This window comes from Haliotis asinina, chromosome 5 (genome assembly GCF_037392515.1).
Source record: "Haliotis asinina isolate JCU_RB_2024 chromosome 5, JCU_Hal_asi_v2, whole genome shotgun sequence".
Classification (NCBI taxonomy): domain Eukaryota; kingdom Metazoa; phylum Mollusca; class Gastropoda; order Lepetellida; family Haliotidae; genus Haliotis; species Haliotis asinina.
In genome coordinates this window covers 79,320,578-79,340,221 of record NC_090284.1, presented here as the reverse complement: position 1 = coordinate 79,340,221, position 19,644 = coordinate 79,320,578, and the positions used below count along the sequence as shown (strand labels likewise).

General features: G+C 42.2%; 1 protein-coding gene across 2 annotated transcripts in view; it reads right to left on the bottom strand.

Annotated features, from left to right (window-relative positions):
• LOC137283164 (tyrosine-protein phosphatase non-receptor type 13-like) overlaps positions 1-19,644 on the bottom strand; it is a 313,874-nt gene that overhangs the window by 186,220 nt on the left and 108,010 nt on the right. For both annotated transcript variants that reach the window (XM_067814606.1, XM_067814607.1), the window contains exons 19-21: positions 5,614-5,681; positions 2,768-2,931; positions 705-764 (exon numbers count right to left, since the gene is read on the bottom strand). In XM_067814606.1, the coding sequence (XP_067670707.1) occupies positions 705-764; positions 2,768-2,931; positions 5,614-5,681 (292 nt within the window). The remainder of the gene's footprint in view (positions 1-704; positions 765-2,767; positions 2,932-5,613; positions 5,682-19,644) is intronic.

The window sequence follows — 19,644 nt, the reverse complement described above, 5'->3', positions numbered from 1 at the left end:
CTGGAAAAAAGGTATACATTTTCGTAGTGACAGCTGAATATTCTCGAAAACAGATATGTGTTGCCATTGGATTCTTTGTGTAAAGTATTTCCAAAAGCAGTAAAATTAAAACTTGACAAGGAAAGTTCACAAAATAGAAATATACTTGAACAAAATATGCAATGCTCAAATCCTACCACGTAATGTCATGAGTTTGTTAACTATCACTAAGACACGTGTTTTCTCAGACTTGTGTCTTAAGACAAGTCTTTCAGGTTCACTGAAACAGGTCACAAAGATCAAATAGTTGTTTCCACAAAGCATTCACTGTAACATGTCACTAGGATCAGAAAATTCTTCCTTCACCTAGTTCACGGTTACATGTCACTATGATCAGAGGGTTGCTTCTCACCTGGTTCACTGCAACATGTCACTATGATCAGAGGGTTGCTTCTCACCTGGTTCACAGTAACATGTCACTAGGATCAGAGGGTTGCTTCTCACCTGGTTCACTGCAACATGTCACTAGGATCTGAGGGTTGCTTCCTCACCTGGTTCACTGTGTCATGTCCCTAAGGTCAGTTTCCTTACCCAGTTCACAGTAACATGTCACTAGGATCAGAGGGTTGCTTCCTCACCTGGTTCACTGTGTCATGTCCCTAAGGTCAGTTTCCTTACCCAGTTCACAGTAACATGTCACTAGGATCAGAGGGTTGCTTCCTCACCTGGTTCACTGACTGCCTGGTTTGAAAATATCCCTGGGTGGGTTTGTAGTTGAATCATATCTACAGAACAGATGATAAAGCAGAGGATTAATGAATCATAGATAGACTTTTCAGACTATCTCTGAAAGTAATACAATGATACAGATATTCTGAAATCGGCATTTTCCATGTGGTACTTGAATGTGTCTGATGATCCATGTCAAAGCATCACTAGGAAATGCTACATGACTTCCTGTTATAAGAGAACAGGCAATACCGGGGCTACACACACATGCATCAACAAGGCAACATTCTACTGTTAGGTTGGAAGCAATAATTGTAATAAACCCTTAAAATCTACTGCCTAGAACAAAATAACTGAATACCCCCAACACACATCAAATGTTTATAAGCTGTTGTGCAGGACAATAATGATCTCTCCACTAATGCTGGGGAGACAACCAAATTCTCCAGCTATGTTGGGAGACAACCAAGTTCTCCAGTATTGTTGGGGAGACAACCAAATTCTCCAGCTATGTTGGGAGACAACCAAGTTCTCCAGTATTGTTAGGGAGACAACCAAATTCTCCAGTTATGTTGGGAGACAACCAAGTTCTCCAGTATTGTTAGGGAGACAACCAAATTCTCCAGTATTGTTGGGAGACAACGAAGTTCTCCAGTAATGTTAGGCGACAATCAGGTTCTCCAGTAATCTTGGGAGAGAACCAAGTTCTCCAGTTATATACGGGAGACAACCAAATTCTCCAGTTATGCTGGGAGACAACCAAATTCTCCACTAATATAGGGAGACAACACAATTCTCCAGTAATGTTGGGAGACAGCCAAATTCTCCACTACTGTTGGGGAGAGAACCAAGTTCTCCAGTAGTACAGGGGAGACTACAAAGTTCTCCAGTAATCTTGGGACACAACCAAATTCTCCAGTTATGTTGGGAGACAACCAAAGGAGACAACCAAGTTCTCCAGAAATTTTGGGGAGACAACCAAGTTCTCCAGTATTGTTGGGGAGTCAACCAAATTCTCCAGTAATGTTGGGGAGACAACCAAAGGAGACAACCAGGTTCTCCAGTATTGTTGGGGAGACTACCAAGTTCTCCAGTATTGTTGGGGAGACAACCAAATTCTCCAGTAATGTTGGGGAGACAACCAAAGGAGACAACCAAGTTCTCCAGTAATCTTGGGAGACAACCAAATTTTCCAGTTATGTTGGGAGACAACTTGGTCAGTGTCACAATATGAGGATAAATGCATTTATCTCATAATACCATTAACACTTCAGTGTCATGCCATAAGGATTGTCTGTACCACACAGTATCACAACCACTTCTTTAGGCATGGCCTTGTGACCTTCAATATCTCTTGCAAGGATATCAAGCAAATTTCAAAAGGCATCAGTAAGTTGTGCATAGGTAAAATTTAATGCAACTATGAAAACATGACACATGTTATTTATTCCAAATATGTTCATATTACCTATCATGTTTTACATGCATTAAAATATAACTTATCAGGGACATGCTTAAGACATCATGCATAATCTGCAGTTAGTGAAATAAAGTGAAAAATGCTGACATTGATACAAATGCCCATCACTGTACCCTTGATCTATAATCTTATGATATTTTCCAATGCTGACCACGCCTGTGACTTTTAAATGGAGAGTGTTACTGACTTCACTGCGATATACAAGTGGGTGAGTTACTGAACCCTACACTGACTGAGATATTCAAGTGGGTGAGTTACTGGACCCTTCACTGACTGAGATATTCAAGTGGGTGAGTTACTGGACCCTTCACTGACTGAGATATTCAAGTGGGTGAGTTACTGGACCCTACACTGACTGAGATATTCAAGTGGGTGAGTTACTGGACCCTACACTGACTGAGATATTCAAGTGGGTGAGTTACTGGACCCTTCACTGACTGAGATATTCAAGTGGGTGAGTTACTGGACCCTACACTGACTGAGATATTCAAGTGGGTGAGTTACTGGACCCTACAGTTAGTGACATAATAATACTCCCTGTGTATTTAAAGTCATATGTTGTCCATCAGTGGTACAAACCTATGTGTGTCTCTATGTCATGCGAGTCATGCCCAGCAGGACTTTGTCTGACATCAACAGAGGAAGAAGCAACTTGTGACGCCCATCCTCGCTGCACGAAATGATGTCCAACATCTCGGAGGTCATTCAAACTAAAACTGAGGCTAGGTCTGTAGGGTGGAGGGCTGGAGAAAAACACATGCACAACATGCAGCACATATGCCAATAGTCTGCCACACAAAAGTTATCTGTAAGTGTTGTTTAACACAGCTTGTGTTATGGTATGGAATCAAAATAGCGGAATCAACTCATCACCATTCAACTACTTGTTCATATACATGTATCTGCACTGCTTCCTCACACACACGAGTGTCTGCATTACTTCCTCACACGTGTGTATCTGCACTATTTTCTCACACATGTGTATCTGCACTACTTACTCACACTCACACATGTATCTGGACTACTTCCTCACACTCACACGTGTATCTGCACTGCTTCCTCACACGTGTGTAGCTGCACTACTTCCTGACACATGTGTGTATCTGCACTACTTCCTCACACACACGAGTGTCTGCACTACTTCCTCACACGTGTGTATCTGCACTATTTTCTCACACATGTGTATCTGCACTACTTACTCACACTCACACATGTATCTGGACTACTTCCTCACTCATACGTGTATCTGCACTGCTTCCTTACACGTGTGTGTAGCTGCACTACTTCCTCACACACACGAGTGTCTGCACTACTTCCTCACAGGTGTGCATCTGAACTATATTCTCACACACGTGTGTATCTGCACTACTTCCTCACACACACGAGTGTCTGCACTACTTCCTCACACGTGTGTATCTGCACTACTTCCTCACACACGTGTGTATCTGCACTACTTCCTCACACACACGAGTGTCTGCACTACTTCCTCACACGTGTGTATCTGCACTATTTTCTCACACACATGTATCTGCACTACTTACTCACACTCACACATGTATCTGGACTACTTCCTCACACTCACGAGTGTCTGCACTACTTCCTCACACGTGTGTATCTGAACTATATTCTCACACACGTGTGTATCTGCACTACTTCCTCACACACACGAGTGTCTGCACTACTTCCTCACACGTGTGTATCTGCACTACTTCCTCACAGGTGTGCATCTGAACTATATTCTCACACACGTGTGTATCTGCACTACTTCCTCACACACACGAGTGTCTGCACTACTTCCTCACACGTGTGTATCTGAACTATATTCTCACACACGTGTGTATCTGCACTACTTCCTCACACACACGAGTGTCTGCACTACTTCCTCACACGTGTGTATCTGCACTACTTCCTCACACACGTGTGTATCTGCACTACTTCCTCACACACACGAGTGTCTGCACTACTTCCTCACACGTGTGTATCTGCACTATTTTCTCACACACATGTATCTGCACTACTTACTCACACTCACACATGTATCTGGACTACTTCCTCACACTCACACATGTATCTGCACTGCTTCCTCACACGTTTGTAGCTGCGCTACTTCCTGGCACACGTGTGTATCTGCACTACTTCCTCACACACACGAGTGTCTGCACTACTTCCTCACACGTGTGTATCTGCACTGCTTCCTCACACATGTGTATCTGCACTACTTCCTCACTCATGTGTGTAGCTGCACTACTTCCTCACACATGTGTGTATCTGCACTGCTTCCTTACACGTGTGTATCTGCACTGCTTCCTCACTCATACGTGTATCTGCACTACTTCCTCACACATGTGTGTAGCTGCTCTACTTCCTCACACATGTGTATCTGCACTACTTACTCACACTCACACATGTATCTGGACTACTTCCTCACACTCACACGTGTATCTGCACTGCTTCCTCACACGTGTGTATCTGCACTACTTCCTGACACACGTGTGTATCTGCACTACTTCCTCACACATGTGTGTATCTGCACTACTTCCTTACACGTGTGTATCTGCACTGCTTCCTCACACACGTGTATCTGCACTACTTCCTCACTCATACGTGTATCTGCACTACTTCCTGACACACGTGTGTATCTGCACTACTTCCTCACACATGTGTGTATCTGCACTGCTTCCTTACACGTGTGTATCTGCACTGCTTCCTCACACACGTGTATCTGCACTACTTCCTCACTCATACGTGTATCTGCACTACTTCCTCACACATGTGTGTATCTGCACTACTTCCTCACACATGTGTATCTGCACTACTTACTCACACTCACACATGTATCTGGACTACTTCCTCACTCATACGTGTATCTGCACTGCTTCCTTACACGTGTGTATCTGCACTACTTCCTGACACACGTGTGTATCTGCACTACTTCCTCACACATGTGTGTAGCTGCACTACTTCCTCACACACACGAGTGTCTGCACTACTTCCTCACAGGTCTGTATCTGAACTATATTCTCACATACGAGTGTCTGCACTACTTCCTTACACGTGTGTATCTGCACTACTTCCTCACACTCACATGTGTGCACTTGCACTCCTCACACACATATACTGAACAGCTGAAGAAATGCTACTAGACTTTTTGTCTGGTTCTAGATAGAAGAAAAAACATGAATGATTTCATTTTTGGGATACAAGTGTATGTGCACCCAGAATATAAGGCAACACCATTTCTCAGCCCTTCATTTCAGGTATGAAGAACTGGCCTTACACACGACAATGTATGGTAAATTAAAGGAAACTGTCAGACAAGATGCATCTTTCAGTCAGCACATGACAACTACATACTGCCAAATGCAGGTGGCTATGACAACAGGCCAAGCTGTTAGTATCGGACAAACAATGCAGGGTGCCCTTACCTTCTGTACTTGGCCGGGGGACCCAGCACTCTCACATCCTCACTGGGGTCACTGCCAACAGAGCTTCCCTGTAAATATATGTGGACAACATTAATTATCTAGCCTCATGTAAGAATGTCGAGTTTTGATTGGTCCACTTGACTCTGATAAAATACCATGTACATCCATCAAGATCCGCCAGCAGGAGTATAGACTTTTATACTCCCACTGCAAAAGTCATATCACCCCGCTACGCCTCGGTGACGACGCTAGAAGTGAGAAAAGCGAGCATCGACAAACCTTTAGTAACGTGCAGTGCATTGAGGTCAAACGATCTGCTGGTGTCAACATGGCAGCAAGTCGATTCGATGCATGTTGTTTTGTTTTTATTTAGTGAAAACATTCTGCTAGATAAATGCGTTATCACATCATGTCTCGGGAAATACGCGGTTTTACAACCTTACTCAGGACTGATAAAACCCCGTATTTCCCTCAACACGATGTGATAACTTATAGGATACATTAAAGGGGCACTGATGCAGAGCAATTTCCGTGGTCTGGTTGTTTCTTTTGTTATTGTTGTTCTCCCGTGAGTACCCAGATGATATCCCAGACTTCGAGACTGGTTTGTGATCTCTGATGCGCCACCCACATGTGCAACTGACAGTATATGTGTAGACTGATCAACAAAGATGAAGTCATTTTACTTCATTATTATGAAAACAAACAACTTGAAGTTTATTCATCTGCCAGTGGTAGGACTGAAAAATATCGAAGTCAGTGTACATCTTTATATTTTGTCTTATAAACCTAATTAGTTCCTTGTCACATTTGTATGCATTTTGAAAGTTAATAAAAAAAACCACACGGTCTGCTTATACTTAAGAGTGAGTTTCTTACATGATTTTAATATCTAAACATTGTATAGATTGCCAACGTGAATCATATTTCACACACACCCTATGTGCGACCTAGTGCATGTTGTCTGTAATACAGATTCTGCTGAATGCTACAAGAAATAAATTTTACAAAAATGCAAATATTCAATTTAAGACAGATAAAAGTTATAGCAACAATAGCAGGACATTGCTCATTCAGGAATGTATCCATCAATATCCACATAAAAGAATGATATTCCATTCATCTGCAGCTGGTAAATAATCCTGCTCTTTGTCTTGTGTCTTTCCACAGCCTAAAATGCAAAAAAGTGCCACATCGTTTGAGATTTTTTGTGTATACATAATCTCACTGGTCACTCAGGACAGCACACCTGGCAACTAACTGTATGATGTCCGCCATTAGTTAGCCAATAATGACCAATCAATCAATCAAACAATCAAGGCAGTGGCGGTTAATTCTATGTAGGGAGGATTCGGCAATATCACCGCGCTACGAGAGGAAAAACGAACGTGCCTGCACGAGAAATACATGCAAAATCATGCGTCGGATAAGAATAGACATGAAATGTACAACTACCGACACGGCATTTTGGCAGCTTGAGGGATTGGTACCAGTAAAGGTTTGAAAACAATTTAAATTTCAAAAATCAGCAACAAACATGACCATTATCTATTTTTTTCAAAATGAGGGGTAAGTAGTTTATTTCCATTCTTTTCCGAGTGTATTAGCGACCACACCAGGGACACACTACAACAGCTCTCTATATAGGCTCCCTGATTACACCAACTGCGCCTCGGAAGGGCCCCCCTCATTAAACTGATGGCGTATCAGTTCATTCACACATTAATTATCGGAATTGCTATTACGTACATATATTTATACATATATTACTCAACGTTGAACATGCAGACTATGGTAAGTGGTGGTGTGTAGTCCTCTAACTTGTCCCCATGAAACAGCTCGGTAGAGTGATTAAAGAAGCGGCTATAATCATCATATGCTTAGTGAGGAAAATCTCCTGGAACTTCACAAACATTCCCTCGCGTATCCATGGGCCGTCGGTGATATAAAGAAGTGCCTATTTCCTTAATCTGTCGAAACTTGTGGGTTTTGAGGGCCAATATTGCTTACCATAACTGGTACATTCTTTCAAACAATTTTGCATGATTACCGCTGTTGGTTTTCTGAAGCTGTCACGGACTTTGTTTCGCACTCTTTTTCTTTCATTTGGGGAACGTCTCAAATGTCATTTTGATCTTTAAGTACAAGCACGCGCCGACAGAGGGTGCATTTCAGCGACTCAACTTGACAAGATAGTCACAAAGTCTGGAAAGTTTGAAAGCCGTAGCTCTTTCAGTTTGAGTGCAGCAGATTTTGAGAGCAAAGCAGTGGGGATTTTGTTTGAAAAACAGCACCAAAAACTGGAATCCAAAATAGCGGCCAAACGGTGCATTTTAGCGACTCGACCCGTCGAGGCGAAATTCTAGACATTTTGATTGCGCATCTGCTCAAGAAATCTGGAACTTGTAGGATCAGTAGTTCTGGAGATATTTGAAGTTGAAATTGAAAAAAATAAATGGATTTTGATTTATCTCCCCTTTGCTATTGGGCCTACAGCCTTGAGATTTTAATGGGGAATATCTACACCTCGATGGGCATCTGCCTGATTTTTTTCAAGCGATTCTGTCCACTGGTGCTCTTTGTAGCTCTGGTACAAAATCCGGCAGAATAATAAATAATAATAATAATAATAAAAACACGAACGATTACAATAGGTCTCCTGCTTAGCAGCAAGGAGCCCTAATTAGATTTCAGGTTTTTAGGGGTTTTGACTCCAGATATTGATAGTATGCAAAAAATGTTATGTAATGGTGAAGGTCACCAAGGTCACGACCTCAAGGTCATTTAGCCGGTCCGTCACAAGAAATCACACTTTTTTTCGCGAGCTAAGACACAACTGTTATTGCATATAAGCTAAAAGGAATTAGTGTTTCTGCTTTGCCCAGACCCGCTGTATCATATAGGCTGGTTAGATTTGTTAAGAAATTAGTCTGGCGTCTGTGCGTACGTCTGTCCGCCAAAATAATGTCTATCCATTATCTCCGGTACTATTCAATGTACAGAGTTGAGATTTTGCACATAACATCCCCTTGTCTGTGCCTAATGATGCTATAAAAATCAAGTCATTTGGATTTCACCTTCTGTTGCTTTGGCGACCCCGAATCCAAGATGGCGGCCAAACGGCTAGAGATATCGAATTTAGACCTGGTAGCCAAACTGATCGACATCACATGACCAAGCCACATACCAAATGTGGAAGCGATTGGATCAATACTAATGGAGTTATATGCTGTTTTATGCCGTTTTAGACGAATAATGGATTTCTTCAATTTCCAAAGCCATATGGCCGCCCAACGATGAAACTTTTGATATACATGTAAGAAGATGAAATGTTAAGCGGTCCCCGCTAATGTGTAATGCCAATTTTCACGACTTTCTGTGCAGACCCTGAGCAGTTACGCTGTTTCTTAGGTAGTGTCATCAGAATTGCCGAAATCCAATATGGCCGCCAAGCAATTCACATTTTGACATGCATAAAATAAGCCCTAATAAACCAGGGTTGTTACTACCAAAATTTTTTGCCATGACAGCTGGGCCAACCCTCAAAACTATCTAAATATAAAGCTTAGCAATCTTTTGGACTTATATGAAACAAAGTGCTTGCTATGTGTATGTAGACATCATATTTTCACATGACATGATTAAATATCGACGTAAAAAACACAGAAATCGGATCAAATTGGATCAGTCACTATACCATCCAGGCATCAGAAAAAAAACTACACTGCTGGGATATTTTATCAGACAAGGAATACCATGGATATTTTTAAATAACGACATGTGGTTGGCATCCGGCCTCCTCACATTTCAGGGTGAAGAAATTCTGCTAATGTGGACAGGAGCCCAGTCCCTTTGTCCGTCATGGTTGAGGGAGCAGGTGCTGACCAAGTTACAGCTTGACTTCCTAATTAGAGAGAAACATCATTTGCTCCGCATCAGTGCCCCTTCAAGTGATCATATAGCAGAGCATTTATAACAGCATGCATTTGATGCATTTTTTTCCATAACAACATGCTCAAAGCACAAAACATAGAATTACATAAACAGTCATTGAGAGATATATCACACAATTCAATGGATTATTGTTTGTACTCATTAGCTAATCTGGAGATGTGAGTCTTAAGTAAGGACTGAAAAGTGGAAACATCTCTACAGTCACATAGATACTGAGGGAGTTGGCTCCTGGCTGTAGAGACTGTAAAACAAAAGGACCTTTCATCATATATAGAAGTCCTCCCAATGGGATAATGAGGAGACATTGATCCTGAGAACAGGTTATGTGAGGAACTGGGCCAGACATGTAGGCACAGATCCAGAAAGACAGCAGAAATCCTGTAGGGAATAGGCAACAAGTGTTGAGAACGAAGGAGTGGCAGAGTGTGACAGGATTTACGTGACCGGGTCACTACACGTGCAGCAGTGCTCTGTCTATGTCTGTCCAGAAGAGACTTTAGTCAGAGACAAAAGAAGAGAGTTGCAGTAACCGATCCCGCTTTAGTCAGAGACAGAACAAGAGAGTTGCAGTGACCGATTCCGCTTTAGTCAGAGACAGAACAAGAGAGTTGCAGTGACCGATTCCGCTTTAGTCAGAGACAGAACAAGAGAGTTGCAGTGACCGATTCCGCTTTAGTCAGAGACAGAACAAGAGAGTTGCAGTAACCGATCCCGCTTTAGTCAGAGACAGGACAAGAGAGTTGCAGTGACCGATCCCGCTTTAGACAGAGACAGGACAAGAGAGTTGCAGTGACCGATCCCGCTTTAGACAGAGACAGGACAAGAGAGTTGAAGTGACCGATCCCGCTTTAGTCAGAGACAGGACAAGAGAGTTGGTAGATTTGGTGGTGAGATATGGCAGATATGTCCAATAGTGCACAGATGAGCAAAACAGGTGTGAACTAGATGGGAAACATGATAATCCAGTGACATATCTGAGTCCATTATCACACCTTGTCGGTAATTTGGATATTTGTATTATCAAACAGGAAACATGTAAGACCACACAGTGATTCCGTCTTGTCACTTGTATTTAGCCCTAGTTTGTAGTTGAACATCCATGCCTTGATGTCCTCACAACATAATCTGTACTCATTCACCCATGTCCTTGAAGTGGCCTTGACTCAATGAACCTACAGACTTGAGATCATCAGCATAGTGAAGTCTATCCACATATCACAGATATTCTTCATCCATACTATTTGGGAAGTCAGTCACTGAGTGCAGGGTTGTGTCCCTTTGACAGAAGCCTGGCAGTTCGACGCTGACGGTGTGTCAGCAGCCTATGTTTCTGACACCTGTGGTACTTTGGGCGGTCTTTCCACACTGGGTAGCCATTCTGTGATTAAATTGGGCATGCCATTAACTCTCTCACTGTCCCACACTCAATTATCTGCTATTCACACGAGTGAAAGCTGAAGACCCAATCTCTCAATTGCTGTCAATTGTTGTCTTGCATGAGCAGTTTTGATTACAATATATCTTAGATAACAGTCTTAGAATCTACTTTACAATTACCTTTCAATTGTTGCATTACACATCCAAGTGCAACTGTATCAACAGTCATCAGAAGATGACAGGCAACACACATTTGAAAGCACAAATATTCATTTCAGTGAGGCATACAAAAGTATACAGTATGGTTCAAAATTATTGAGAATAGCTAAAGCATTTCATATTATTAAACGAGAACAAATCAGATAAAATTGAATGTATTGTGAAAGTGAACTGACCTTTTCATGTTGTGTAGGTAACAATTTAATATTTTATCAAGTCTCCTTGAGCTTCACGGCACAGTCTAAGACGGGTAGGGATACTTCCTGTCAGAGAGGTTAGTGTCTCGTGAGTTATGCTGTCCCAGTATCGGACCACTTCTCTCTTCAGGTCTTCAATTTTTGTCAACCCCTTTTGATTCACACATTCCTTCACCATCCCCCAAATGTTCTCAATGGGATTTAAGTCAGGACTATATGCAGGAAATGGTAATGCAGTCACATTTTTCTCCAGAAACCACTGCTTGGCATGTTTTGCGGTGTGTTTAGGATCATTATCTTGCTGCAAAATCCAGTCATTTCCATAAAACACGTGCACTTGGAAGGAGAAAAATATCTAATATGTTAGTGTAGCGTTGACTTGTCAGATTTCCCTCAAACACACACAGCGGGGTCGTTCCTAATAAGGATATCCCTCCCCATACATGAAACTTTGGGCTGTATTTAGGTCGTCGATACAACGGTGCTGACGCAGACTTTGTCCATATTTTCACATTATTGGGATATACCCATATTGAGCTTTCATCAGTAAAAATCACATTTTCCCAGTCAAAGTTTTCATGTGCCAAACACCACTCAACACGCCTGTCTTTATGTTCTTGTTTCATGAGAGGAGAAGGAATTCCAGTCTTTTTCTCCAATCCAAGATCAATCAAATTTCTTCTAACTGTAGATTTTGATACAACTGTTGATCCCCTTTCTATCATTTCATACCTGATGTTGGAGATGCTTGCCCTTTGCTTTTTAGACGCTAAAATTCCCAGCCGGACGCGATCTGAGAAGTCCAATTTTCTGTGTCTCCCTGCTCCTTTCTGGTGCCCAAAATCCTTTCCCTCTTTAAAATTCTTCCTAATCCTATACACAGTAGAAAGAGTTCCTGTTCTCTCTGCCAATGTATTTACATCATCAATTCCTTGATTACACAACTCAAAAATCAACCTCCTTTTATCTTCAGCAGACATTGTTGACAGTGCTGAGGAAATTGACGTCTGCTACAAATTCAGGGGAGGTAACTCTAATTGTACTATACTCAGTAGGCCAAGATGAGTTACCTCCCTTATACCATTACTTAGTTTTAAGTATCAGTGAATCAGTTGAGGTGTTAGGATAGCTCAAAGTAAGAAGAAAAATTCTCAATAATTATGAACCAGACTATATGTATGTGGCACAATGGAATGGATCTGTAGTCACTGCACACAATATAGCACAGCATAACAAATACAATAAGAATTGCACAGTACACAAGTATGTAACACACAGTTTTGCTAGACAAAGGTTATAATTTCAATTCCTTGGACCAAATTATCTTCTGGAACTTTGCAGGGTTGTTATTTTTCCTAGCTACAGTATGATAAGATATTATTGAGAATTTTAAGAATACATTCAATTGAATTTCTAGTACAAACAACCTTGACCACCTGTCAAATGCTTGGTTTCATTTAAGAGAGACAACTCCATTAATCCTTTTTCATTAGTTTGTGAAGAGTTTTCCTCCTTTGTTTACTTGCAAACAAACATTTTCACTGATCCTCAGTATGGATGATTTAGAGAGGAGGAAGTTGACTTTTCAGTATTATAACAAGGACATCAGATCAGCTATAGTGATTTCAAGTAAAACAGATATCCCTTTGTCAACTGTTATTCATGTTTTGAAAAATACTGAAAATGGATATGGCATTGATATACAGATATTCTTGAGAGATATTTACTTCCATTTGCTCACATGTTCTATGGAAATTGTAGGATTTTCCAGCAGAATGATGACCCAAAACACTGTTCAAAGCATTCACAGACCTGGTTTCGGACTCAAAATATGGCATTATAAGATTGGCCAAGCTATAGCCCTGGCCAAAATCCAACAGAAAATGTTTGGGGACAGGCAGAATCAATAAGAAAAATATGACAAATATTGCTGAAAGAAGTGGTGGTTCGATGTTGGGACAGCATGACCATGACTTTCTAACTTCTTTGATCAGTAGTATGCCCCTCCACATTGAGGCCTGCATTTGCAGGCTTGACAAAATACTAACAGATCACCTGTGTGTGAACCTGGAGTTATGCTCTGCTAATATTCACATTTAATATGTGAGTAACGGCTGAAAAAGATACAATCTATAAATTCTCAATAATTTCTGGTCATTTCTATCATACGATTGATATAAATTTTTTAGTCCATTTAGAAAATTGTCAAAAGTTGTTTTTCCGCCATTTACACTGGGTAAGTATAGAAATCTTTCTCCAGCAAGAATAATATTGTTTATAAAAGGATAGTCAGTCTTGATTCCCAACAACATTGCCAAGTACATGAATAAGATGCTAACACTGACAGTATTATAACTATATAATGTCAGCACAACATCACATGAAGTATACATGTGCAATGTTTTCCGATTCTTTATTACAGAATATAGAGAGGTCACTTGCCACTACTTTCACCTTCTCTAGTTCTCTTCTTGTATAAATAACTTTGTGAATAAATCTGTGCTGAAAGCTTAAGGTGCAATGTCATTTGTACACTTTCTATGGATCAAGAAAATTCAGCATCCCTAGGTAGACTAGTATTTGTCAAAAATTCCCATTTTCTCAAAAAACTACAGGTAATATATATGTTTCGATCAGTTTATCGTACAAACCTTAGAGAATGTAAGAAGTTTTAATATCATTTCATTAATACCAAGATTTTGATTTACAAGTTTATGATTGTTTATTGTGTTACGAGTGTGTATTTTCTGTATATTTTGTTATTAATTATTACTGCTGTGGTTGTAATTGCGTCACAATATTAAAGGTTTTAGTGTTATATTTTCTGGGTCACATTTCCTATAGAAATTATTTAAGGGGTACGCCTCTAAGGCAGTACTTTAGAGTTACCTCCCTTTGCTAAACAAAACCACGTTCTAGAGCTCTCCACGTTAGTGCTCGAACTTTCAGGCTATGACCGAATATACATATAAAGGCTTGTTGCCGTTTTGGAGACAGACACATTCACATTACTGTAGTATATACATCTATACTAAGGAAACATAAGGAACAAACACAAACATAAGGAAATGGTATTCCTATTTACCTCAACCTTGCATGCAGAAGAGAAGGGATGAACAATCTCTTCTGGCCCCTTCTCTTAGGAGCTGATTTGGCAATGTAAAGTTTTAAAGCACGAACAGGGCAGAGCAATTCTTTCTCAACATCGTCTGGGGCCAAGATCGCTGAGAGAGGAGGAATGGAAAACATCCTATCGGGCTGACCTGGTAACTGATTCTTTGCTATAAAGTCCCACAGTAAGTCTAAATGAGCACGTCCATGGCAGGACCATTCAAATCTTATCCGTGTGACATCCAAGGCATGGATTTCGCTAACCATGTTTGACAGCTAGAACTGAGTTCAGTTAGAGGAATGGAGGAAAATCAGGAACTCAGCAATAGACTGAGGTGATGCGGATAAAGGATCTTGAGATTTCTGGGCGCAGAACTTCTCAAACGACGTCCACTTATCCTCATACAAAGATCTAGTAGAGATACAGCGAGCTTGAGCAATGACTTAAGCTGCTTGAGTAGACTATCCCTTAGCTCTCTTAGCAAATGATCCATCCATGCAGATGAAACCTCATCGGGTCTGGATGTAACTGTCAACTGTGACGATGGCTCAGTAGATTGGGCCAATCTGGTAATTGAATGACTTGTGCATTGGTGAGATGGCGCAGCTCTGGAAACCACAATTTGGTTGGCCACCAAGGTGCAAACAAAAGCAGACGAATCTTCCCCATCTGTCTAATTTTGCTGATGATAGCCGGAAGTAGAACTGGAGTAAGCGTCGAGTCCTTCCCATGGTAGGGCCATGGCGTCAACTGCCCAAGCTGCTTGATCCGGAATTGGAGACACGTACACCAGCAGCTGGTGACTGAAGCTTGTGGCGAACAGATCTATGAAAGGACGCCCATGATTCTGACACAAAAGTTGGAACGCGTCTGGGTGGAGCATCCATTCTGTTGGGGAAGGTCTTCTGGGTCTGGATAGAGCATCGGCCAACATGTTCCTGCAGCCCGGAATGTGACGAGCCCTTGCTATGACGGTGTTGCTGTCCAGAAGATCTGCGGTGAAGAAACATCTGGTCTAACAGCTTCTGGTAGCTCCCTGATTCCGGAGAACACACACCACAGGGAACTGTCCAACACTATGAGGAGCCTTGAGTTCTTCTGAACAGAAATCCAATGACCTGCTGCCGGAATAAGTGCTCGCATCTCAAGATTGTTGATGTTCCGACCTTGTTCTGTGTCTGACCACAGCCCTGAGGTGGTCTGTACGTTCAGATGGGCGCCCCATCCTTGGAGTACAGCATCTATGAATAGCTCGTGATTGTGGGTGTATTCTGTCAAAGAGACGCCAGCGCAAACATTCAACGGGACAGTCCACCAACGGAGGTACGGATGTAGCCTCACACGTAAGTCACCACCTTGAATGCATGGTATAAGGAAACGCTGAAGCGGCCGAAGCATAAGGTGACCCGCGTAGATCAGATCTTGAGCTGAAGTCAGGAGGCCCAGCAGAGACTGCCACTCTCTGAGGGCCAGAAGCTGAGAGAGACCTAGGTACGCGTCCTCCAGGTAGGGGGTGGCTAGCCATGTCCCAGGCAGTAGCTTGGCATGCAGTAGGTCTAAGGTAACCATAAGGAAGTGAGGCGGGTCCGAAAGGTATAGACGATTGAAAACTGCCATGTTGTGAATCATCTGAAGTTTGTCCGAATCCCTCTTGGGGACAAGGAAGAGGGTGAGTAGAACCCTGGGGAGTGGTTGACATGACAGGTAACTCCCTCAACGTCTTGAATAGGGGCGCTTTTCCTTCCCTCTGCAGGTGGCAGGGGCGTCCCTGGTTGTACCTGCCAGCTTACGACGCTTGGTTGATGCGAACCTCTGGCCACGATCTCTGGGAAAGGCCGACCTGACAGAGTCTCTTCTTGGGATGTAGCGTCTTGCCTCTATCGAGTGTACCCGATTTGCCACGAAAGGTAGATAACAGAGCTTCAAACGCCGACAAAGACACCTCTGTATTCCTCAAATTGGCATGCTCCTTGTATACCTCTGGGATGGCATTCCCGAAGAGAGCTTGTGAAGAGAAGGGCGTTCTAATCAACTTCCGGTTAAAATCCTCCTGCCAGCATCCAGAAAACCCATTCTGCACACGACCATTGTCATTGCCAATGTTGTCCTAACATGTCCTAACAGGTCATGCAACACCTTGCCTTGCCACAAGAAAAACGACAATAAATGCTCCAGCCTTGATTAATTAAGTTCCATTAAATCCACCGCCGCTGCTGATGTAGCTGATGCTAACGCTAATACTGGTTTCAAGATGCGCCGCAATTCTGTATCAGTTGCGTGTAGTCTAGAATCCTGAACCTTGTAAGAAATGGAAGAGGACAGCCTCTTGATGGCTTCATCTAACACTGCCCCTGAATCCACGAAGTCCAGACTGTGAACCTTGTATTCTCGCTTCTTAGCCTTGGGCACCCTGATTGTAGCATTCAAGGATAATTTAGCAAAGTCATCGCTCAATGAAGAAATGGCATCCACCACCACAGGGTGAGGTGGTATCATCAGCTCCAGTTTGACTCTAATGGCTCTGTCACTGTCTACTCCCGACGCCGGGGAGGGGCAATCCGGAAGCCTATCCGCTATCCAATAATGCATCGCTGATAATGGCAGGTATGACCCCTCATCTTCATCCAACTGCGTAGGGTCTTCCTCATAATCTGGAGAAAAGCATTGCTCCTCATCAGCAATCCATGAAATGATAGACTTGCGTTCCAGTGTCTGCATTCTACGTGTTGACTGTTTGGCCCGTGGGGACACAGATCGAGACCTAGACATCTATTCCTGGGTCTGAGGTGGAGAGATCTGCCCCTGCAATATGGCGATCTAGATGGTGAGCGTCGGCGTCAGTAAGCGCTAGATGAGCTACTCCAAGGGATCCTCGAACGTGATCTCCACACGCTTGAACTTCCTGTTCTTCTCCTGTCACTAGAGACAGTCCCGGCGCCTCCCGGCGTTCCCAATGCTAGTGCGTCCGATCCTGGCGTCGATCTACCAAACGTTGATGTGGTATTCGTTTGGGATGTGCTGGCAGGTCCTTCTTCTGTGACGTCTCTGCAATGTCCGGGATGAGTTGAGGCGTTCCAGTTGGGAGGCGTCGGATACTCTCGAGATGCGCATGGCGCCATCACTGGGGCTGGTATAAGAAGTGCTCTCAATATCTGCTGCACCTCCGGGTGCATAAGGGCATCCAGCCTTGCCAAGTCCATCCATCCTGCCGCCTGGGTGGTAGGTGTCGGTGCTGAAATTGGCATCGACGTCGGCATCAGCATCGCTCTCTGAAACACTGAGTGATGTTGGATCAAGGGCGCCTCCATCTGAGCAGCAGTCTCCAACGCTGTTACTGGAATCTCCACCAAAGGTTGATTACCCGATGAAGAATCTGGAGATCGCGACATCCTCCTTAACTTCTGAGTCTTCCGTAGCAAAATTAGCCTAAAAGCAACACTCAGTAACCGATGAAGAATCTGGAGATCGCGACATCCTCCTTAACTTCTGAGTCTTCCGTAGCAAAATTAGCCTAAAAGCAACACTCCTAACCCTAGTGGACATAAATATCTGTAGAAAAAGTCCACCAGCCAACAGAAAACCAATCCGTATAAAAATACAGAGGTAACATGAAAAAAAAAGAGACACGAAGACATGCCTCACACGAGGTAGCCGACAAGTGTACAAAAAACATAAAATATACGTGAAAATCGACACTAAGATTGAAAAATATACAAACCACACTGAAAATCCCTGAAAAACAGTGAAAGGAATAAGTGGAAAGGTGAAATAAGTTGAAACTTTATTAGATTTGAAAATTTTTTCTGCAATCCAACACGTCTAAAAGAAACGACGCTTGAAGTAAAAGTGAAGTTTTTGGTGGAGTCGGTGCGCATGCGCAGTGGGGAGATCCAGATACTTCCGTACGCTGGCAGTCATAGATTGCGAGGCAGCCATTCAAGATTGAATGCAATTCAACTCTGTCGGATCTCCTATTAAGCGAAGCTTGAGGTAATATGCTATAGACCTATGGTAAGGTAGTAAAAAATAAAGGTATTCTAAGAATCATTATCATTGTTGATAAAGTTCTTACAAACAAGTGTTTAGCACTAATATGGCAATGTGCCCCCTCCCAAATATTTATAACATAGTCACTACTATATGTTGTTTGGTCACATGCACAATTCCTGGAATGACTGGTGTCTGCGTAATCACTTCTTGTAGGCTATCCACACAAATGAAGACACTGGGTGCAATATCTTATGAGATATCGTGTTTACATAAGTTTAACAGGACAAAATTGTGACCAGGGACATGGATAGACTTAATCCTCTATTTCACTATCATCAGAGAGAAATTCCAGAAAATTTATCTAAGTTCAAATGTCTCGAAACACACGATGCACACCTTTAGAGTCTCTATAAAAGATATATGCAGGCTAAATGAGTTTTGTGTCACGGTTTCTTAGAAGTGGATAAAGTACACCCTGTTGTATGGGACAAACAGCATGAATAGAACCAACTTCAACTAAGTTCAAACTTCTATAAAACTTCTATATATAGTGACAAAATTAAGAAACTGGATGAACAAGGTACAAGATGCACACCTTTAGAGTCCCAATGAAACACATGTAGAAGCTGAATCAATTATGTTCAGCTGCTTTTGTAGAGAAGTGGACAGACTTCATCCCTAAAACACTATATTCAGAGAGAAATTCAACAAAATTTATGGGTGTAAAATTGGAAAAATTAAAAAAACACAAAATTAAATTACAAGATGCATACCTTTAGAATCGACATAAAGCATGTGTGTAATCTAAATGAATTCCATACAGCAGTTTTTGAGGAGAAGTGGATAACATACTGTAACAAAAATTCATGTCTATTCATGGCTTCAAGTACCGAGATAATCAATTTCTCAGCCATCACAGTGATTCCAGCCAAGATATCAGCCTTATGCTGTATCTAATTAAGATGACCTACCTTTTGTGCAGTCAGCTTCCAAGCTACAGTATCAGGTATAACAGTAAATTACGGCACAAGTAACGTCAGTCATGTTTACAGTCGCCATCTTGAATTCCCTGACGTCACGTTTGCGTGTCATGTGACCTTATGTCACCTATAAATAGAGCTGTCAAGGTTAAAGTCGGGGCGGCAAATTTGACTTCTCAAGCAAGGTAGGGTTCCAGGGTTA